Genomic DNA, 20,122 nt, shown 5'->3' on the forward strand with positions numbered 1-20,122 from the left:
CTCACTATTTTTTAAAGTACACATCACCTTTCCTTGTGGGGGAAAAAGATATTTCTACAACAAAATTAGCTCGTGACTTTAAAAAAGGCAGCTGGGAATAGATGCTAACAAATCACTACTTTAAAAGTCTTCCACAGAAATGGGCCGCATGGAAGTGGAAGGCATGCACGTGTACTTTTTGTTATGTTTTACTTTATAAACTCCCTAGATCATAGGTGTCAAACTCGTGGCCCTCCAGATGTTATGGACTACAGTTCCCATCATCCCCCGCCCGCATGATTCTGGCAGGGGATGATGGGAACTGTAGTCCATAACATCTGGAGGGCCGTGAGTTTGACACCTGTGCCCTAGATAAATAGATATAGCCATAAGAACACAAGGCATGTCCTGTACATCCCATTCACGCAATTAACTGCACCTTAGTAATGCATACCTATGATGCTGTTGCTGAAAGGGTGATTCAAAGGAGCATCTGAGAATAGTTAGAAGGTTGGAAACAGCGCATAAAAAAGCAGTAAGGAGAAATTATTCGCTTCTTATTGCCTTTATTAAGTACATTTTAATCCCACACTTCCTCAAAGAAGCTCAGGGCAGTGGGGATTGCTGTCCATCTCCTGTTTTATTTTCACAACACATGGCTATTTGGCAAAGAAAATGTCAGTGCTAACCCCCTCAAGGGGAATATAACCCAAGAAGAAAAAGATGGTTACTAGGCTTCCACAGCCCTGTGGTGGGAGGGAGGGTTGCCAGATCCAAGCTGGGAAACTCCTGGGGATGGAACCTGGGGAGGACAAGGACCTCAGTGGGGTACAGAGCCATAAAAAAGCCCTCCAAAGCAGACATGTTCTCGAGGAATTGGAGATGAGTTGTAATTTCAGGGAATCCGCAGGTACCACCTGGAGGTTGGCATCCCTATAGCATCCCTTTCCTCAATTTGCAGCAAGACGAGCATCACCTACAGTTGTTAGCCCTGGGCTGGGTTTTAGGGGATGGAACCTAAGGAAGGTGGAGTCCAGGGGAGGACTTCAATGAGGTACAACAACATAGAATTCACCTTCCAAAGAGGTAATTTTCTCCAGGTGAAATTATCTCTGTTGCCTGGAGATCAGTTGCAATGGAGGTCTGCAGTCATCACCTGGACATTGGCAAACCCTACTTTCACCTGTTGAATTTCTGCCTGTTGCAACTGGGAAATAAAAAGGCAGCCATTCCCGGCACTGAGAACTCCGAAAAAATGTCCCAAAACTGGGATGTGGTTAGGGTTTTGGGTTTTTTTTGCAATTTTGTCTTTTTTACCTGTTGTAATGAAAGAATTGAACCTTGCAGCAATGAGAATTCAGCCCTGAGGATGATGCAGCCTTTTTTTGTACACAGTAACCATGACAGTGTTCTGAACACACTAACAATGGTATTTATCTCTACATTTTCAAATGTTTGAATTACGTGGGGCGAAATGAAAATTTGGCGCCACCCTAAATTGCAGAAGCGCACCTTCGACCTTCTCTACCCATTTCAAATATGGCGCCTGGGAGTTCGTGGCTGTCTTGGCAACAGTAAAGATGGCGCCTCCCTGGAGTTTTTCGCTTATTGCCCAGACTACTCATGGCGGCTCTCTGCCCACTTCCCTTTGCCAGTAGTAAAGATGGTGCCTCAATTTCTCTCTTCTCCTCCGTTTCCCGGCTTAAAGGTATTAAGAACCGTAAAGATTTACTGCTGCTATTACTTTTCATGTGTTGAAAGCTTAACCGCTGACGCTATTTTGAGCAAATCTCCCCTTCCATCCCGGTGCCCTAACAAAAAATGGCGTCTCACCGAGGCTCTGAGATGCCTCCACCGTCCACTACCCCGTGCCCTCAGTAAAGATGGCCGCCACGCGCCCGTTCTTACTCCTCCCCACCTCTTTGCCCACAGAAAAGATGGGTGCAGAGAGGGGGGGTGGGGTGTCCTGTTAACTTCCACAGGGGCTGGATTCGAGGGTAGCGGGGACAGGCTCTTGCAGGAGGTCAACCCCCCCTCCCCCCAGCCGTTTGCTTCTCTGGGGGGTGGGAGACGCTGTGCCCCCCCCTTCCTCTGGAGAGAAGGGACTCCCTCCGCTACGATGTAAGAAGTTGTGAGTACGGGGAGGTGGGGGCGGAGAAGGATTTGGGGCAGGGATCCCCCCCCCCCCCCGGCAAAGCAAGGGGCAGACAGGGAGCTCTCCCCTCTCTCGTGCTCATACCTGCTGCAGTGCAATAGAGGTGTGCTAAGTGGGTCACGGAAGCAGAAAGGATCAAGGGACCAAGGGAGGGAGGAGAGTCAGGACTCCTGGGGTCTTTAGGAATGGGGCAGCATTAGAAGAACTTGGGGGGAAGGGGGGAGCTTGCTGCTGAAAATCATGAGATGCAGGTTAGACACCCCCACCCCCACCCCACTTAAGTTCATTTGCTTTGCGGGGGGGGGGGGAGCACAGGGGCAGATGGGTGGGTTTCCTCCATAGCCCATTAATGTTGCTGATGATGACATGTATGCTTTGCTGGTCATGATCAAACTTGGTGCAGCAGAAGTTATTCTGGAGTGATTAACTCAAGGTGACAGCAGGGGTGTCCTTAGCAGAACAAACAATATTAGTGGCATCTTATGAGGGAGGCTGGTTCTTTTGGATTTCCTGTGAAGTGTGTGGGGTGGGGTGGCTCTGAAGTACCAATAGGTTGACAGACCTCCTCCTGCCCCCGAGATACTTTTCTGCTTCCTCAGCTGGCCTGTAAAGTAGTGTCAGAGCGGCAGCAGTTAACATTTTATCTGTCAATCTGTTAATACAGTTTTGCCTCCTTGTATTGTTTTGCCCTCGTTGGTCATTTGCAGGCTCTCTGATTTTTTTTAATGGTAATATTTACTGCTAAGCTAATATTTGCAGTGTTTCAGGTTCTCATAGCTTGCTGGGATGTATGTGTGAATGCCTTGGTTGAGGGAGAAAGGGAGAAAGTTAAAGTGGAATACTTGGGGAGGGGGGGTGAGAGTCAGAGCTCTGTTCCTCGAGCTGGAAAGAATTTTGTTTCTGCTTTTAATCCTGTAAACATAAAACTAGGTTTCGGGTTGACCACCCCAGTCTCTTTCAAGGGCATCAGGAACTCCTGGAAAGTTTCTGAGCATATTGTTTTGCTCTTACTACAGAAAGAGACTTTTATTATTTTTCATCCCTAACCAAGATATTTCAATGTTGTACAGAGAAATGTATCATTGTCCCAATTAATTTCATATTGAGCTAGTGAAAGGGGTTGTACTGGAAGCTCACAGGGTGATTTGTCTGAAGTTCGACTCCTGTAGTGGCTGGAGAAAGGTTTGAGCTTGGAATCACACATTCAGACCCATTCCTGTATCCACTGCCCATACCATCGCACGGAACTGAGAAAATGAGAGAATCCCTCAAAGACATTGACTCAGCTTCCAGTTCTGGAAGGAAAAGCTAAAATCAGAACCACTCGGCCCCGACACCCGTACTGAAACTCAACCTAAGAATATGCCACATAAAGAAACTCTTGCCTTTTCTTCTATCTCCTTTCCCCACTTGGTTGGGTCCTGTGTGTCAAATTTTGGTTAGGATAGGAACCTGACTTCTTGTGCTCTGTAAAGTGCTAAATCATCTTAATTAGATCATCTTGCAGAGATGCCAGCGTGGTGTAGTAGTTAAGAGCAGGTGCACTCTAATCTGGAGAACCGGGTTTGATTCCCCACTCTGCCACTTGAACTGTGGAGGCTTATCTGGTGAACTAGATTAGCTTGTGCAATCCAACACATGCCAGCTAGGTGACCTTGGGTTGGTCACAGTTCTTCCGAGGTCTGTCAGCCCCACCCACCTCACAGGGTGTTTGTTGTGAGGAGGGAAGGGAAAGGAGTTTGTAAGCCCCTTTGAGTCTCCTTACAGGAGAGAAAGGGGGATATAAGTCTTAACTCTTTTTCTTCTTCATGTCTATTGTCTACCTCTGTCCCTATCTCATATGAATGGCCAGTTTCACAAACATGCCGACTCTAAAAGTTTTTGCCTGTTATGTGAGTCAGTTGGAACGATTTGCTTTGAACTGCTGACTCTTATGCTGTATGAAGGGGTAACTAATACCCTCGAGGACAGGGGTAGGATTAAAAAACATCTGGGCCAAAACTAACAAAATGAATTTCAACAGAGATAAATGTAAGATTCTGCATTTAGGCAGAAAAAATGAAATGGAGAGATATAGGATGGGTGACACCTGGCATGATATCACTACATGTGAAAGGGATCTGGGAGTCTTAGTAAACCTCAAACTGAACATGAGTCAGCAGTGTGAAGCGGCAGCCAGGAAAGCCAATGCAATTCTGGGATGCATCAATAAGAACAGAGTGCCTAGATCGAGGGAAGTAATTGTACCACTCTGTTCTGCATTGGTCAGACCTCATTTAGAGTACTGTGTTCAGTTCTGGGCACCTCAATTTAAGAAGGATATTGACAAGCTGGAACGTGTCCAGAGGAGGGCAACCAAAATGGTGAAGGTCTGGAATCCATGCCCTATGAAGAGAGACTTATGGAGCTGGGGATGTTTAGTCTGGAGAAACAAAGGTTGGACGTGATAGCTATGTTTAAATATTTGAAGGGATGTCATGTCGAAGAGGGAGCAAGCTTGTTTTCTGCTGCTCCAGAGACTAGGACCAGGAGTCATGGGTTCAAGGTGCAGGAAAAGAGATTCCACCCAAACTTTAGGAAGAACTTTCTGTCAGGACTGTTCGACAGTGGAATTCACTGCCTCGGGGACTGGTGGAGTCTCCTTCTTGGGAGGTTTTTAAACAGAGGCTGGATGATCATATGTCAGGAGTGCTTTGATTGTGTGTTCCTGCATGGCAGGGGGTTGGACTTGATGGCCCTCCTGATCTCTTCCAACTCTATGATTCTATGGTTTGTCTCTGCTGATGTGGATTGCATGGGTTCGCAAGGGGAGAGGTGTTATTTGTGCTGAGTATTTGGAATCTGTGTTTTCCCTCCCTTTCATCTTAATAATTATGTGACTGTTCCCTTTCTGCTCTTCAGAGGCAGTGTTGGGTCGATGGAGGACTGTGATAAACAGTGGCCAGAGGGCCCCGGCCCCCTTGAGGCACCAGGAGTCGGCGCTGCTGCCGGATCTGTGGAAGAGTGCGCGGTTCTGTACTCTGATACCGAGGACGATCCGTCGCTCCTGACAGACAACGGTGGCGGCGCCCGGGCCCCTTTCCACTGCTCCGAGTGTGACAAGAGCTTCCGCTACCGCTCTGACCTGCGCCGCCATTTTGCCCGGCATACCGAACTGAAGCCTTTCCAGTGCCCTCACTGCATCAAGAGCTTCAAGCATTCCTTCAACCTGGTGAACCACATCCGGAGCCACACGGGGGAGCGCCCCTACCGCTGCACCATGTGCCCGAAAGGCTTCCGGGACTCCACCGGTCTTCTCCACCATCAAGTGGTGCACACCGGGGAGAAGCCGTACTGTTGCCACGTCTGCGAGCTGCGCTTCTCCTCCCGCAGCAGCTTGGGCCGTCACCTCAAGCGGCAGCATCGGGCGTCCCCCGCTGCCACGGCCCCTCAGCCCCCTACCCCGCGTTGCCTGGCCTGTGGCAAAGAGCAGAGCCCTCTGGGACACCTCTGCAGCGCCGGGCGAGGCCGGGCTGCCCCTTTCGGTTGCGGGGCCTGCGGGCGGCACTTCCAGTTGGCCTCGGAACTGCGACGCCATTGGCTGGCTCATACGGACATCAAGCCCTTTAAATGCCCGGAGTGTGAACGGGACTTTAATGCCGCCTCCTTGTTGGAGCGCCACAAACTGACTCATGCCAAGGACAGGCCACCCCCCTGCCCAGTCTGTGCTGGCAAAGTCCTGCAGAGCAACAAGGGGCTGGAGCTGGACAGCTTGGAAGAGGAGCAGAGAGAACGGGAGCCGGAGGGAGAGGCCCTGCAGCATAGCCGAGGCTGCCCGAATCGCCACTCGCCGGACACCCGGCCCCCGGAGACTTTGTACCAGTGCGAATGTGGGACCTTTTTTGCCAACGGCAACACCCTCGCCGCTCATTTGACCGCCCACGGGGGGGAGCCCTCCTTCACCTGTGGCATCTGTGGCCAGCCCTTCGTGAATTTACAGTCCCTGGAGGAGCACCAGCTCAGCCACGCCGTGGCCCCGACCCCCGGCTCAGGCAGCGAACTGGAGCGCCACCTCTTGCCCCAGCTGGACCTGCGGACGTTCCCGTCGCGGCCAGGCAAGAAACTCTACAAGTGCAGCGAGTGCGAGAAATACTTCCGCAGCCCCCGGGATCTGGACCGGCACGTCTTGGTGCACACCGGCGAGAAGCCCTATCAGTGTACCGAGTGCGGCAAGTTCTTCCGACACGAGTGCTACCTGAAACGGCACCGGCTGTTACACAGCGGCGAACGGCCTTTCAAGTGCACCGTCTGCCACAAAGGCTTCATCACTTTGAGCAACCTCTCGCGGCATCTTAAGCTGCACCGTGGGATTGACTAGCGGGGGGGCGGGGACTGGGAGCACACCTGCACACACAGCCCTCCGCCCCCCGCGCTGTTTTCCTCTACCTCCACCCCAGTGGCCGCCAGAGGCGACCCCTTCTGGATACGCAACTCTTGCCTCGCGCGCCCAAAAACTACGCTCGCCTACCCTGTCTTCGTGGTCCGCTAGCGTAGGGTAGGGGACCTGTGATGAAAAGAGAAGTCGAGAAGTGTTATTTACTAGTATTCTGTTCTGCGGCTGGTGAGGATGTCTTCCGCACACTCGAGAACGGTTGAGTTTTTGGGGTGCTCGCTTGGACAGGGGGTTGAGCGTTTCGGATTCGCCGCAGCGATATTCGGGGCGGAAGGAAGACATGCCAGGGACCTAACCCCTTCAGCCACGGGTGTTACCCAAGTGAGCCTGTCCGTACCAAGGTTCCTCTGTCCCAGAGTAGTGTGGGTTCCCTAGGACAACTGTTCTTAAAGTGTGAGGATGGCCTCCCACGGAGGGTCTCCCGATTATCATAGGAGACACAAGCTCCTCCTGGGGATGTGTTGAGCTTTGGACCAGGAGATCCATGACTTTCCTATTCCCAAGATTTCCCCCCGCCCACTGTCATACAGGAGTCCTAGCTTTTGTGTTCATAAGGGAGCACTGTTGGTCAGCGTAAATGTAATTTTTTTTTTGCTGAATCCCTTACATGCTGCCGGACTGCGTGATTCTTATCCCCACCCCCCACCCCCACCCGGCTTGAATCCTTTCTGCCTCTGGACAAGAGTGCTTGCAACTTGGATGGACTTTTACCTTTCCCTTCCCACTCTAAAGGCATCACCGCATCCTGAACCTCCGACTGCCGGGTTTGAATCCTGGCCATGAGTACACATGAGTCAGGTTCAAAAGATTCTCAAAATCCTCCCAGAATGTCAGCTCCCGAGGCCCCCCTAGGGAAAGCGAGGCCCGCTAACCCGACTGAAAATCCATTTTAAGTTTGTAGCTGTAGCTGTCCCCAGTGTTGCTTATACCGAGACATGAAAAGGTTTGAAAACTTAATTTAGGAACCCCCCCGGCTTTAACCGTTGTGATGTTTCCCAATCAAGCACTTTTAAAAAGCATCCTAAAACAAAAAAAACAAACACATCCTGCTAAAAAAAAGGTGCAAGGTTTAACCAGCAAAAATAGTTTCCTTCAGCGCCCCCGACCCCCGGTTTCTTAGCTTTAGACCAAAGGCTGGAATTCTGTTTCTTCTTTCTTTTTGGTTTGCAATCACGAGGACTAGACACTAATTTTTAAAAGAAGCAGCTAAATTGTCACAATCTTTGCTTATTTACTGGTGGAGCCCAATTGGCTCACAGACAACACACTGCCCGTAGACGGCACAATAGTCATGTCTGCTGTAGGATCTCTGATACTCTGTGGGGACTTAACTGCTTGTCTAATTGTAGGTTTTGCGACATGGTTAACTCAAGCACTTTTGGTTAGAGTGGAAGGTAGGTTGCTTTTGATTGGAGGCGCTGCTCGTTTTTCACCTTCACTTTTTTTTCCTTCCCAGAAGAAGGCACGTTTTCACTTTGTTTCTATTTGCAAGCCAGAAACGCTTTCATCACTAACAAATGTCGTCTCTGAAAATCGGGTTGAACGGTTGAAAGGATGCATTTGCCTTCTTGTAAACAGGTTCACCTCTTGGGGGGAAGTTTTTCACCGTCAGGGCAACTTCGAACCAGCCATCTTGGCGAAGAGAGAGTTCCGATTTTCGTAACGTTCGATAAATTCCTCTTTTGCGCTCGGGTATGTGGGCTGGCGGGAGGGTCAGCTCTGGGGTAGATCCAGGCTTGTATGTCCGTGTTTCAAGTGAAGTCTCCCGAAATGCTGAGCTTGTTCAGGGGGGTGGTTTTTTGGGAAGTCACCTGAGTTTATCCATAGTAAAATAAGCTGTTGAAGAATAAGCTGGAAAGGAACAGCATCCAGTGGTGGCGAACCTTTGGCACTCCAGATGTTATGTACTACAATTCCCATCAGCCCCTGCCAGCATGGCCAATTGCAGGGGCTGATGGGAATTGTAGTCCACAACATCTGCAGTGCCAAAGGTTCGCCACCACAGGATCCTATCGCTTCTATGCATGAAAAAGGAAAATCATCTTCCCGTTTCCCCACTGCCCAGTTCACTTGTGACCATCTTTGTGGTACCTAAGCTGGGCAGGTAGGTCCCTTCATGTTCATTCATTCAAATTTCAGTACAGAGGCAAATTCCTCCCCCCCCACCCCACACACCCCAAGGAAAAATTTACTGACAAATAGTTGTTTTATTCTCTCTCTCTTTTGTTTGTCTCGTTAAGCCCTTGGTAGGACCTTGAAAATAATCTAATAAAAGCCAGCTCCTGACCAAATTCCAGCTCCTTATCTTCTGTGGAATGCAGGCCTCTTGGTTGGGCATTTCTCTGCAGCGTGCGTACGCATGCCCTGTGTGTTTTGGAGAACAAGGCCGTCATACAGCGCAAACCTCGCCGGGCCGGGTGCCCAGCAGTCGCACGTACGAGGCTGAGATCGTCTGGGGCAAAAACCCAAACGGTGAAGTGAAAGCAAAACCTGCGCTTGGGTATGAAACCAACACCTGGATTGAAAGAGGCTCTTTGACAAATTGATGGAGCTGCATAATATTGAGTCACCTGGCTCTGTAGTATTGCATGCTGGGGCTGGCAACGGCTCTCCACACCTGGAGGCCTTTGCCATCATTTGCTACACAAGATCTCTGAACTGGAGATAGAATCATAGAGTTGGAAGAGATCACATGGGCCATCAAGTCCAATCCCCTGTCATGAACCCCAAGGGACAGAGATGACTGTGAGTGACCCAGGACTGTGAGTGACCTTGGGCCCTTCTTCCATCCTGTGGAGGTAGTGCATAAGTGTGGGAGGGGCATATGTGTGGCAAGGTGGGATTTGTGTGCTTTCAGCACACAGGTGAGTTGAACGATGAGCCGACTGTCTCAGCTGACTTACAGAAACCGCCAAGGGGTTTCCAAGGCAAGAGATGGTAAGTAGTTTGCTACTGCCTGCCGCCACATCAAAACCCTGATATTCCTTGGTGGTCTCCCACCCAAATAGTAGCTGAGGTCAACCCTGCTCATCTTCTGATGAGATTGGGCTCTCCAGGTCAGGAAAAGATGGCTAAAAATGCCAACTAGAATAAACAGTCTTGTTTGTGCCAGACTGCCCACAACTGGGCTGGACATGTTTGCCCAGTCAGGTGTATTGCTACTTTGCATAACCATGTAGTAGAAGAAGAACGGTTTGGATTTACACTTCCCCCCACCCTTTCTCTCCTGTAAGGAGACCCAAAGGGGCTTACAATCTCCCCACACACACAACAAACACCCTGTGAGGTGGGTGGGTGGGGCTGAGAGCGCCAAAGAACTGTGACTCGCCCAAGGTCACTCAGCTGGCATGCACTGGAGTGCACAAGCTAATCTGGTTCACCAGGTAAACCTCCACAGCTCAAGTGGCAAAATGGGGAATCAAACCCGGTTCTCCAGATTAGAGTGCACCTGCTCTTAGCCACTACACCACACTGGTGCTCTGTACCTCTGCAGGCGGCACATACTCCCAATTAAGCCATTTTCCGATTCTCGGGGTTTCTTGTGGTAATGAGATATCGAGCGCAGAAAACTCCCTTGGAGTCCCTGGCCTTCAAGCTCCTGAGCCCATGAGCTCACCGGTACCTGTGCCTGGCTCCAACTCATCCCTTTTCTTTCTCTCTGGAAACTGCAAGTCATCCTGACGTTAACGTCCCAGATTTCCTTCAGTAGCTTATAGGCCCAAAAACATGGACCATAATTTGGGAAGGCCAAGAAAAGGCTAAACAAGTTTCTGGATGTCTACTGTGCACACACGGGACTGCCAGCAGCCTATAGAGATTTAAATATTCCCTCAATAGACATGCTATGTGGCCCGTCAATTGCCTGTTTCTTTGTACCAGATCGGAACACAGGTGGGCAGTAAGGTGGTCCCATTGGCCTGGGGCGATGATTTTAAGGGGACTAATCCCTCAGGTTAAAGCAAATAAGGCCCTTGGTAAAGAATATTGATATTGTAAACAGAGGCAATAGGGATCTGGGGTGTTGTGGGTTTTCTGGGCTGTATGGCCGTGTTCCAGTAGCATTTTTTCCCGACGTCTCGCCTGCATCTGTGGCTGGCATCTTCCGAGGATCCGATGGCAGTAAAAGTGTATCTACTCCACTTGCTTCACTACCATCAGATCGTCTGAAGATGCCAGCCACAGACGCAGGCGAAACATCGGGAGAAAATGCTACTGGAACACAGCCATGCTGCCCGGAAAACCCACAACACCCTAGTGAAAGCCTTCCACGATGCAATAGGGATCCTTTAGCATAAAATAAAGATTGATCACAAATTATCCTGTTTGCCATTACCTTAATTTTTTTAAAGTACAAATTGTTCTAGTTCTTTTATGCTGCTCTGTTACTTGTAACTTACACAGAGAGATATACACCCACACGGGAATCACAGGTATTTCGCCCTGATTACTAAAATATCTCATGAGCAGTTTGAAACCGGGGCCAACAATTCCCACCTGGCCGTGGCCTATTGCCACATACCAAGACTACCCCAAGGGCTGGGCGCCCTTTCTCCCGGCCCGTTGGCACCCCTAGGGACAGAGCTGGCAGGTCGGTGAGCGGCGGGTGAGGCGTCCCCGTTCCCAGGTCGGCCTTCCTGTGCGTTAACCCGACGGGCCCCAGGTAAGTGGGTCAGGAGCCGCGGCACACGTGGCGAGGGGCACGGCGAGGGCATCAAGCTGGCTTGGGTGCCCCCCGGGGTGCTTGGGCGCACACGCGTGGGTGGGTGGGGGGAGTAGGTGGAGGGGGCGGGTGGGCGCTTGGGGGAAGGACGCCGCCTCTTGCGCGCTGGATGCCGCCATCCTGGCGCCTTGCTGGCCCAACGCCGCCGCCTCTTCCTCCTCCGGGGGCGACTGCAGAGTCAGGTACTGACCCCCACCCCACCCGGCGAGGAAACGGGCTGCGGGGGCGCGCGTTTTGGGCGGAGGGGCCCGATGGCGGCGAAGGGCTGCCTCCCCCCCCCCCCAACAGGATAGATAGACCCTACAGACAAAGCCTGGGGCACGGGGGGAGGGGGCGCGGCCGGACGGGCGCCCCCAGGTGGCTCCTCCAGGGGTCCCGGCCCGCCCTTCCTATTTGAGGCCGAGCTCTGAAATGTCTCTGCGCCTCCCCCCCCCCCTTTGAAAGGAGATGGAGGGAGACTCTTGCGCCTGGGGGCCAAGGAGCCCCCGGAGAAGGCCTGGGGGGGGGGGCGCCTGGACCGGGGGATCGGTGGAGGCAGGGCGTGCGTTTCCCGGGGGGGGGGGCACGGAGCGTCTTCAGGGGAAGATTCTCAGCAACATATTGCAATTGGGGCGGGGGTGGGGGGGCATATCAGGGCCGTCGGAACAGCGTTACAGCCCCCACGGGCAAAGCAGCGTGTGAGATGCTTGCACGTGCACGCGCGCCTGGTTGCAGAGGTGGCCCCGATCCTAAACCGGAGGCGAATGCCAGAGCCCCGTGAGCAGCAGCGGCTGAGGGAGCTGTGTGGGTTTAGTCTGGAGAAGAAAAGGGTCAGGGGTGGCATGAGAGCCCCGCTTCAAGATTTGAAGGGAGAGAGAGCAAGCGTGTTTTCTGCTGCTCCATCCAACAGGACAAGGAGTCATGGGTTCAAGAGGTGCAGGAAAAAAAGATCCCACCTAAACATTAGGGTCTGGAGGTTGTATTTAGAGTTGTATGGTTGTAGAAGTTTCCTGGGTGCTGTGTGGTTTCCAGGCTGTATGGCCGTGTTATAGCAGCCTTCTCTCCTGACGTTTCGCCTGCATCTGTGGCTGGCATCAGATCCTCTGAAGATGCCAGCCACAGATGCAGGCGAAACGTCAGGAGAGAATGCTGCTAGAACACGGCCATACAGCCCGGAAACCACACAGCACCCCAGTGATTCTGGCCGTGAAAGCCTTCGACGATACATTAGGAAAAACTTCCTGACCATCAGGGCTGTCCGACAGTGGAATGCTCTACCTCGGAGTGTGGTGGAGTCTCCTTCTGTGGAGGTTTTTGAAGAGAGGCTGGGTGGCCACCTGTCAGGAGTGCTTTGATTGGGTGTTCCTGCATTGCAGGGGGTTGGACTGGATGGGGTCTCTTCCGACACTATGATTCTAAGAAAGCAACAAACCAAACCAAGTGCCCTTCCCCCTCTTTATATATGTTTCTCCCTGAAAACATTCTGGCCCCTTCCGCACACGCAAAATAATGCATTTTCAAACCACTTTCACAACTGTTTGCAAGTGGATTTTGCTATTCCACACAGCTTCAAAGAGCACTGAAAGCAGTTTGAAAGTGCATTATTCTGCATGTGCGGAATGAGCCTCTGATTAGTAGTTTTACATAACTCACAAGTTGGTGTTCCAGATTTTCAATGCCTATAGATAAAATACAGTTCAGTATTCCTGCCTTTCGCCTGTACAGGGACAACTCATGGAGTCTCCTGAGCTGCTGCCTGGACCACGGGCTATACCCCCCAAGCCTGCCACGCTTGAAACTCGCCAGCATCCCGCCCACCGTTGCCCGGCTTGTAACAAGGCCTTCGTTTCTGCTGCGGCTCTGCGGGATCACAGCTGCCTGGCTGGAGGCAAGAGCGCGAATTCCTGCCCCGTTTGCGGGAAAGAGTTCAAATTCCCTTACTACCTAGCCCGCCACCGTCTGACCCACGGCAGACAAAAGCCCTTCCGGTGCAAACTCTGCCACAAAACCTTCAGCCGTTCGGCCCACCTGGCGCGCCACAAATGCCCCCAAGCTGCCAAGCATTCTCCGGGTGGCCCTGGAGGCTCCCGCCCCTTACAAGAGCCGGGTAAATTTCTCCCGCCAGAGGACCCGCGTGAGAAGAAGGTGGTGGCGCCTCAGGTCGGCATGAACAACGGCGTGACATCTGTCTCCGCCGCCCCGAATCAGAAGCGGGTGCTCCTGCAGGAAGACTGGACTTTGCTGTGCCTCTCTTGCAACGAAGCTTTTGAGACCAAGGGTGAGCTGAAGGCCCACACGTGTTTCAAGGAGGCGGCGAGCCACGATGACACGGAGGAGCAGGAGGAGGCCAAGCTGCACCAGTGTGGCGTTTGCCACAAGAACTTTGCTCGGCCGTGGTCCCTGGCCCGGCACTATGTGGTCCACACTGGCGAAAAGCCGTTCTCTTGCCCTGAGTGTGGGATGGCCTTCCGCCTCGCCTCCTACCTCAGGCAGCACAGCCGGATGCACGCGGCCAACAGGGACTGCCCTCTGCTCGGCCGGTCCGACGCCCAGGAAGAGGAAGCAGCGTCCCCCACGTTCGCTTCCTCTCCCACGGGGCCGTCCCCCAAGAAGGCCTACGGATGTAGTGTTTGCGGCAAGCCCTTCAAGAGCAAATATGACCTAGCCACGCATTTCCTCATCCACACGGGCGCCCTGCCGTTTCAGTGCAGCCGCTGTGGGAAACGCTTCCGCCGCCTTTCCCACCTCAAGCAGCACCACGTGACCCACACGGCCGCCCGCCCCTTCCAGTGCGTCATGTGCCAGAAGGAGTTCAAGCGCCTGGCCGACTTGGCGCGCCACCGGCAAGTCCACGAAGGAGACAAGCCACACCAGTGTGGCGTCTGCCACAAGTTCTTCTCCCGCTCCTACAGCCTCTTGAGGCACCAACGAAGCCATCTGCCAGCAATGGCCGCCGTCGCTCGACCGGACAACTACCTCAGCAACTCCTGCTTTGACAGTCAGGACCACTCAGCTTTCCTGGGCCATGAGGAAGGGGAGGAGGAAGAGGAAGGGGAGGAAGGAGTGGGAAACCCAACAGAGGCTTCCTGTAGCTCATGACAGGACCCAAAACTGGTTATAAAAAAGAATATTCTATACCTCTAAGGCTCAAGTACTGTAAGAACATAAGAACATAAGAACAAGCCAGCTGGATCAGACCAGAGTCCATCTAGTCCAGCTCTCTGCTACTCGCAGTGGCCCACCAGGTGCCTTTGGGAGCTCACATGCAGGAGGTGAAAGCAACGGCCTTCTGCAGCTGTTGCTCCCGATCACCTGGTCTGTTAAGGCATTTGCAATCTGAGATCAAAAAGTTCAAGATTGGTAGCCATAAATCGACTTCTCCTCCATAAATCTGTCCAAGCCCCTTTTAAAGCTATCCAGGTTCGTGGCCATCACCACCTCCTGAGGCAGCATATTCCAAACACCAATCACACGTTGCGTGAAGAAGTGTTTCCTTTTATTAGTCCTAATTCTCCCCCCCCAGCATTTTCAATGAATGCCCCCTGGTTCTAGTATTGTGAGAAAGAGAGAAAAATTTCTCTCTGTCAACATTTTCTACCCCATGCATAATTTTATAGACTTCAATCAGCCGTCTCCTCTCCAAACTAAAGAGTCCTAAACGCTGCAGCCTCTCCTCATAGGGAAGGTGCTCCAGTCCCTCAATCATCCTTGTTGCCCTTCTCTGCACTTTTTCTATCTCCTCAATATCCTTTTTGAGATGCGGTGACCAGAACTGGACACAGTACTCCAAGTGCGGTCGCACCACTGCTTTATATAAGGGCATGATAATCTTTGCAGTTTTATTATCAATTCCTTTCCTAATGATCCCCAGCATAGAGTTTGCCTTTTTCACAGCTGCCATGCATTGAGTTGACATTCCCATGGAACTATCAACTAAGACGCCCAAATCCCTTTCCTGGTCTGTGACTGATAGCACTGACCCCTGTGAAACACAGTTTCCTCAAATTATGCTTAACAAACACATAGGTATTACTTCACAATAACATTTTTACTCCAGCAATCATTTTTATGCCCTTGCAATGATATAACTCAAACAAAAAAAATTCTCTCTAGATATAAGATAACCATACAATATCCAAGGGGCTAGGACCTCTCATTTAGAACAGGTAGTTGGGATTTGAGAAGTACAGTCATCCCTCACAGAAGAGGCACGATGTTGAAAAAAGAGAAACAAATCTTTTTGTGTTAATCATTAAGAATTTATTACAAGGTCTTAATTTTTATGGGGCCGTAGAAGGTGTTCACGAGGCATAGCCTAACCTGGGGGTTAGCTAGCCCCTTGTATACTGTATACTTATCTTATATCCATGTATGGAGAAGGGTTTTTTTGTTTGAGTTATATCATAGCAAGGGCATAGAAATGATTGCTGGAGTAAAAACGTTAAGAACATAAGAACAAGCCAGCTGGATCACACCAGAGTCCATCTAGTCCAGCTCTCTGCTACTCGCAGTGGCCCACCAGGTGCCATTGGGAGCTCACATGCAGGATGTGAAAGCAATGGCCTTCTGCGGCTGTTGCTCCCGATCACCTGGACTGTTAAGGGATTTGCAATCTCAGATCAAAAAGTTCAAGATTGGTAGCCATAAATCGACTTCTCCTCCATAAATCTGTCCAAGCCCCTTTTAAAGCTATCCAGGTTAGTGGCCATCACCACCTCCTGTGGCAGCATATTCCAAACACCAATCACACGTTGCGTGAAGAAGTGTTTCCTTTTATTAGTCCTAATTCTTCCCCCCAGCATTTTCAATGAATGCCCCCTGGTTCTAATATTGTGAGAAAGAGAGAAAAATTTCTCTCTGTCCACATTTTCTACCCCATGCATAATTTTATAGACTTCAATCCTATCCCCCCTCAGACGTCTCCTCTCCAAACTAAAGAGTCCCAAACGCTGCAGCCTCTCCTCATAAGGAAGGTGCTCCAGTCCCTCAATCATCCTCGTTGCCCTTCTCTGCACTTTTTCTATCTCTTCGATATCCTTTTTGAGATGTGGCGACCAGAACTGGACACAGTACTCCAAATGCGGTCGCACTACTGTGTGTTTGTTAATCATTATTTAAGGAAACTGTGTTTCACAGTACTTGAGCCATAAGTGTACAGAATTTTTTTTATAACTTTCAGGTGTACATACCCTTCTTTCTTATGGAGGACCCAGAACTGGGGCATGACCTGAGGTGGATGCTCGGACTTTGTGGAAGGAAGGCCACAAGTAACTGACAAAGGCGACTAATAGAAGATTGCTGACAGACAGCACCCCAGCTGAGAATTGCCACGTGTGTCAATTGCAGAAAAATAAATATGAGCAATTACATTGTGAGACAGATTGATTCTTCAAATAAGCCTTGCGCTGCTCCCTTCTCCTGGCCAGCCCCAGCAACGAAACGGCAAATACTTGAACAAAAGAACCTTTGACTCTTGTATTCCTCCGCATTAAATCAAAACATGATTAAGGTTAGGGTGTTGCGGGTTTTCCGGGCTGTATGGCCGTGTTCTAGCAGCATTTTCTCCTGACGTTTTGCCTGCATCTGTGGCTGGCATCTTCTGAGGATCTCGGAGATCTTCAGAGATGCCAGCCACAGATGCAGGGGAAACGTCAGGAGAAAATGCTAGTGGAACACGGCCACACAACCCGCAACGCCCCAGTGATTCCAGCAGTGAAAGCCTTCGACAGTACAACGATAAAGGTTATAGGAGATTAAGGTTTTGGGAGAAAGCAGGGTATAAATGTCTAGATAAATAAATGAATGGATGTTTGAATGTGGAATAGATTGATGGTGTCATCCAAAGCAGAGTTTCTCTCTTCTAATTCCACCACAGTCATTTAAGTTTAGGAGTGTTAATTTGAGTGTCACTGTGTGACTTGGATTGGGTTTTATAATAGGCTCATTTCATCAGTCAAAATTGCAATTTTCCATTCACAGATTATGAGCATGTGTAGTATGACAGATTAAAAGAACTTTAAATTGGGGGAGGGGGGGTCCTGGAGAAGCAGCTCCCCACATTACTTTTTTCAGTCACTCAAATACCTCTTTTTTCTCTTTATCCAAACTCTGTTTTTGGGACCACACCTAATAAAAAGAAGAAGAAGAAGAAGAGTTTGGATTTATATCCCTCCTTTCTCTCCTGTAGGAGACTCAAAGAGGCTTACAATTTCCTTGCCCTTCCCCCCTCACAACAAACACCCTGTGAGGTAGGTGGGGCTGAGAGAGCTCTGAGAAGCTGTGACTAGCCCAAGGTCACCCAGCTGGTGTGTGTGGGAGTGTACAGGCTAATCTGAATTCCCCAGATAAGTCTCCACAGCTCAGGTGGCAGAGCAGGGAATCAAACCCGGTTCCTCCTGATTAGATACACAAGCTCTTAACCTCCTAGCCACTGGATTTATATTCTCCCTTTCTCTCCTATAAGGAGACTCAAATGGGCTTACAAACTCCTTTCCCTTCCCCCCCCCCCACAACAAACACCCTGTGAGGTAGGTGGGGCTGAGAGAGCTCCAAAGAACTGTGACTAGCCCAAGGTCACCCAGCTGGCGTGTGTTGGAGTGCATCCAAATTTAGTACTTATTCATGTTACTTAAAGTCTACCTTTCTCACTGGGGCTCAAGGAGGATTGTAGAATAGGTTGATACAATAGAGTCTGGATCTGCACTTTGGAAAAATGGTGGAAATCAGCTACAGGGTTGAAATAAGAATAAAAATGCATAAGCCTTTAAACGTGACACATTAAATGATGCACAAAATGATCAACAGTGTGTGTGGGTCTATCCCAGAGGAAGCAGACGACAGCCCGACACTGTTCTCACTGCTCTTATGGACATGTTAGCATCTCCATTCCTTTCTCACTATATACACCTTTTTAAACGATAGTAGTAAAGATTAGTTTAAAATGGGTTAAACATATCTATATTCAGTTGTGTGTGTGGCGGGAGAGAAGATCCTCACTTCCACTGTGAAAGGGGTGCCATTTTTAAAAATGGCTGAATTTGTCTCCAAAATGTTGTGGAGTTTGATCCTGAGTGGCCAGTGACATAATTTAGCAAACCAAATGGGATAAATCGATAGGGGCAGCCATGTTAGACTAAAGTCCAAGAGGGTCAACTTGCACTTTAAAAAACTAAATGTTTATTTCAGCAAAACCTTTCTAGATCCGGACACTTTGAATAGGGACAGGAAATGGTTGGTATCTAATGGTTAAATGCAGGTAAATGCCCTTGTTTCCTTAGCGATTGTACTGGAGGAAGAGGAGTTAAATAAATGTTTCTTTTTAAATCCCTGCATTCCGATAGGGTTGGGGATAGGATCATCAGGAGAAAGTATTTCCACCACTCCTTTGACTTTCCTGCAAAATGGTGGCGGTTGGGGGAGGATGAGCTCTTGAGAATGGCCATTGCTGCCCCGGCTATTATTTCTGCAGAAGACAGACCTTGAATTCACCATACTCTTTCTCTGCAGTTCTTCAGAGAAACAGCTGGTTGATGTCAGAAATAGAAACAAGGCTCCTATCAGCTGCAAAGCTGCTGTTTCAACAACAGCATTTTCTAGTCACTTTCCTCCGCTTGATCAATTTGTCATCCTTCAGCATCCTTCACAGCAAGTCTTAGGCCCCTTCCGCACAAGCAGAATAATGCACTTTCAATCCACTTTCGCTATTGTTTGCAAATGGATTTTTCTATTCCGCACCACTGCAAAGTGCATTGACAGTTCATCGAAAGCGCATTATTCTGCATATGCGGAAGAGGCCTCAGGCAAATGAGGAAATAAATAAATAAAAGCGCGTGGGTTCCACATTTACAAAATCAAAACCCACAGAGGGTTCCTGTACCCGGAACTGCAGGTCCCTTTTCCCTGCAACATAGAATCTATAATGACTCCAATTTGTTGCAAGCACTATCCAAGTGTTGCTAAATGAACAAATTCTACTGGCACCTTAAAAACAGATCTGCAGACACTTCAATGTACCATAAACTTCCCTGTGGTGTTGTGGAACAGACGGGCGTGGCTACTCTTGGGCGAATTGGTCTCCAAAGCTGTTAAATCGCCCTGAGCTCTGATTGGACGGCTTTCAGCATCCCTTTGGGTTGATTGGCTATAGGAAAGTTGACGTCCGTATTCCAGGTAATTCGGAGACTTTGGAGTCGGGGGCTGCAGCGGACCTGTCCCTGTTTTCACTCTGGTCGGACTTCAGCCTATAAAACGCCAGTCCTCCGCTGGGATAGACGCATTCTGGCTTTGTCTCGAACTGCAGTAGGATGTCTGGTCGTGGGAAAGGAGGGAAAGGTCTCGGCAAAGGCGGTGCTAAAAGGCATCGTAAAGTCCTCCGGGATAACATCCAGGGCATCACCAAACCGGCCATCCGTCGCTTGGCGCGTCGTGGCGGAGTCAAGCGCATCTCGGGATTGATCTACGAGGAGACTCGAGGCGTCTTGAAGGTCTTCCTGGAGAACGTGATCCGCGATGCTGTCACTTACACCGAGCACGCCAAGAGGAAGACTGTCACCGCCATGGACGTCGTCTATGCCTTGAAGCGCCAGGGTCGTACTCTGTACGGTTTCGGCGGCTAAGGCTCTTTCCGAATTGCAAAACATAAAAACCCAAAGGCCCTTTTCAGGGCCACCCCACGTAATCCTAAAAAGAGTTGTTTCCAAACACCGAGCTTGTGTTCGAGTGTGTCGTTTGCGTGGAAAGAGAATGGGGTTATTTTCTCTGTTATGAATTGATTTAATTCAAGGGGCTGCATATACAAGTAAAGGCTATGTATCTACTCATTGAGGTGATGAGCTCTCTTAGGTGAGTGGCTAGGATT

The 20,122-nt window shown here is 50.1% G+C and overlaps 2 protein-coding genes across 5 annotated transcripts; both read left to right on the forward strand.

Moving 5' to 3' along the window:
- Positions 1 to 1,931: 1,931 nt before the first annotated feature.
- On the forward strand, positions 1,932 to 8,462 carry FIZ1 (FLT3 interacting zinc finger 1). Of its 3 annotated transcripts, none has more exons than XM_048517966.1 (2): positions 1,932 to 2,110; positions 5,036 to 8,462. In XM_048517966.1, exon 2 carries the CDS (start codon positions 5,052 to 5,054, stop codon positions 6,489 to 6,491), a length of 1,440 nt encoding a protein of 479 aa, XP_048373923.1. In that variant the 5' UTR covers positions 1,932 to 2,110; positions 5,036 to 5,051; the 3' UTR covers positions 6,492 to 8,462. The 3 variants fall into 3 exon arrangements, with proteins under 3 accessions (XP_048373923.1, XP_048373922.1, XP_048373924.1); XM_048517965.1 differs by having other exon boundaries at positions 1,932 to 2,100; XM_048517967.1 differs by lacking the exon at positions 1,932 to 2,110 and adding an exon at positions 2,476 to 2,567.
- Positions 8,463 to 11,185: 2,723 nt separating this feature from the next.
- Positions 11,186 to 15,803, forward strand: ZNF579 (zinc finger protein 579). 2 transcript variants are annotated; one of them, XM_048517099.1, is made up of 3 exons: positions 11,186 to 11,226; positions 12,991 to 14,419; positions 15,248 to 15,803. In XM_048517099.1, exon 2 carries the CDS (start codon positions 13,000 to 13,002, stop codon positions 14,362 to 14,364), a length of 1,365 nt encoding a protein of 454 aa, XP_048373056.1. In that variant the 5' UTR covers positions 11,186 to 11,226; positions 12,991 to 12,999; the 3' UTR covers positions 14,365 to 14,419; positions 15,248 to 15,803. The 2 variants fall into 2 exon arrangements, with proteins under 2 accessions (XP_048373056.1, XP_048373055.1); XM_048517098.1 differs by lacking the exon at positions 11,186 to 11,226 and adding an exon at positions 11,360 to 11,468.
- Positions 15,804 to 20,122: the final 4,319 nt, after the last annotated feature.

This window comes from Sphaerodactylus townsendi, linkage group LG15, assembly GCF_021028975.2.
Source record: "Sphaerodactylus townsendi isolate TG3544 linkage group LG15, MPM_Stown_v2.3, whole genome shotgun sequence".
Classification (NCBI taxonomy): Eukaryota; Metazoa; Chordata; class Lepidosauria; order Squamata; family Sphaerodactylidae; genus Sphaerodactylus; species Sphaerodactylus townsendi.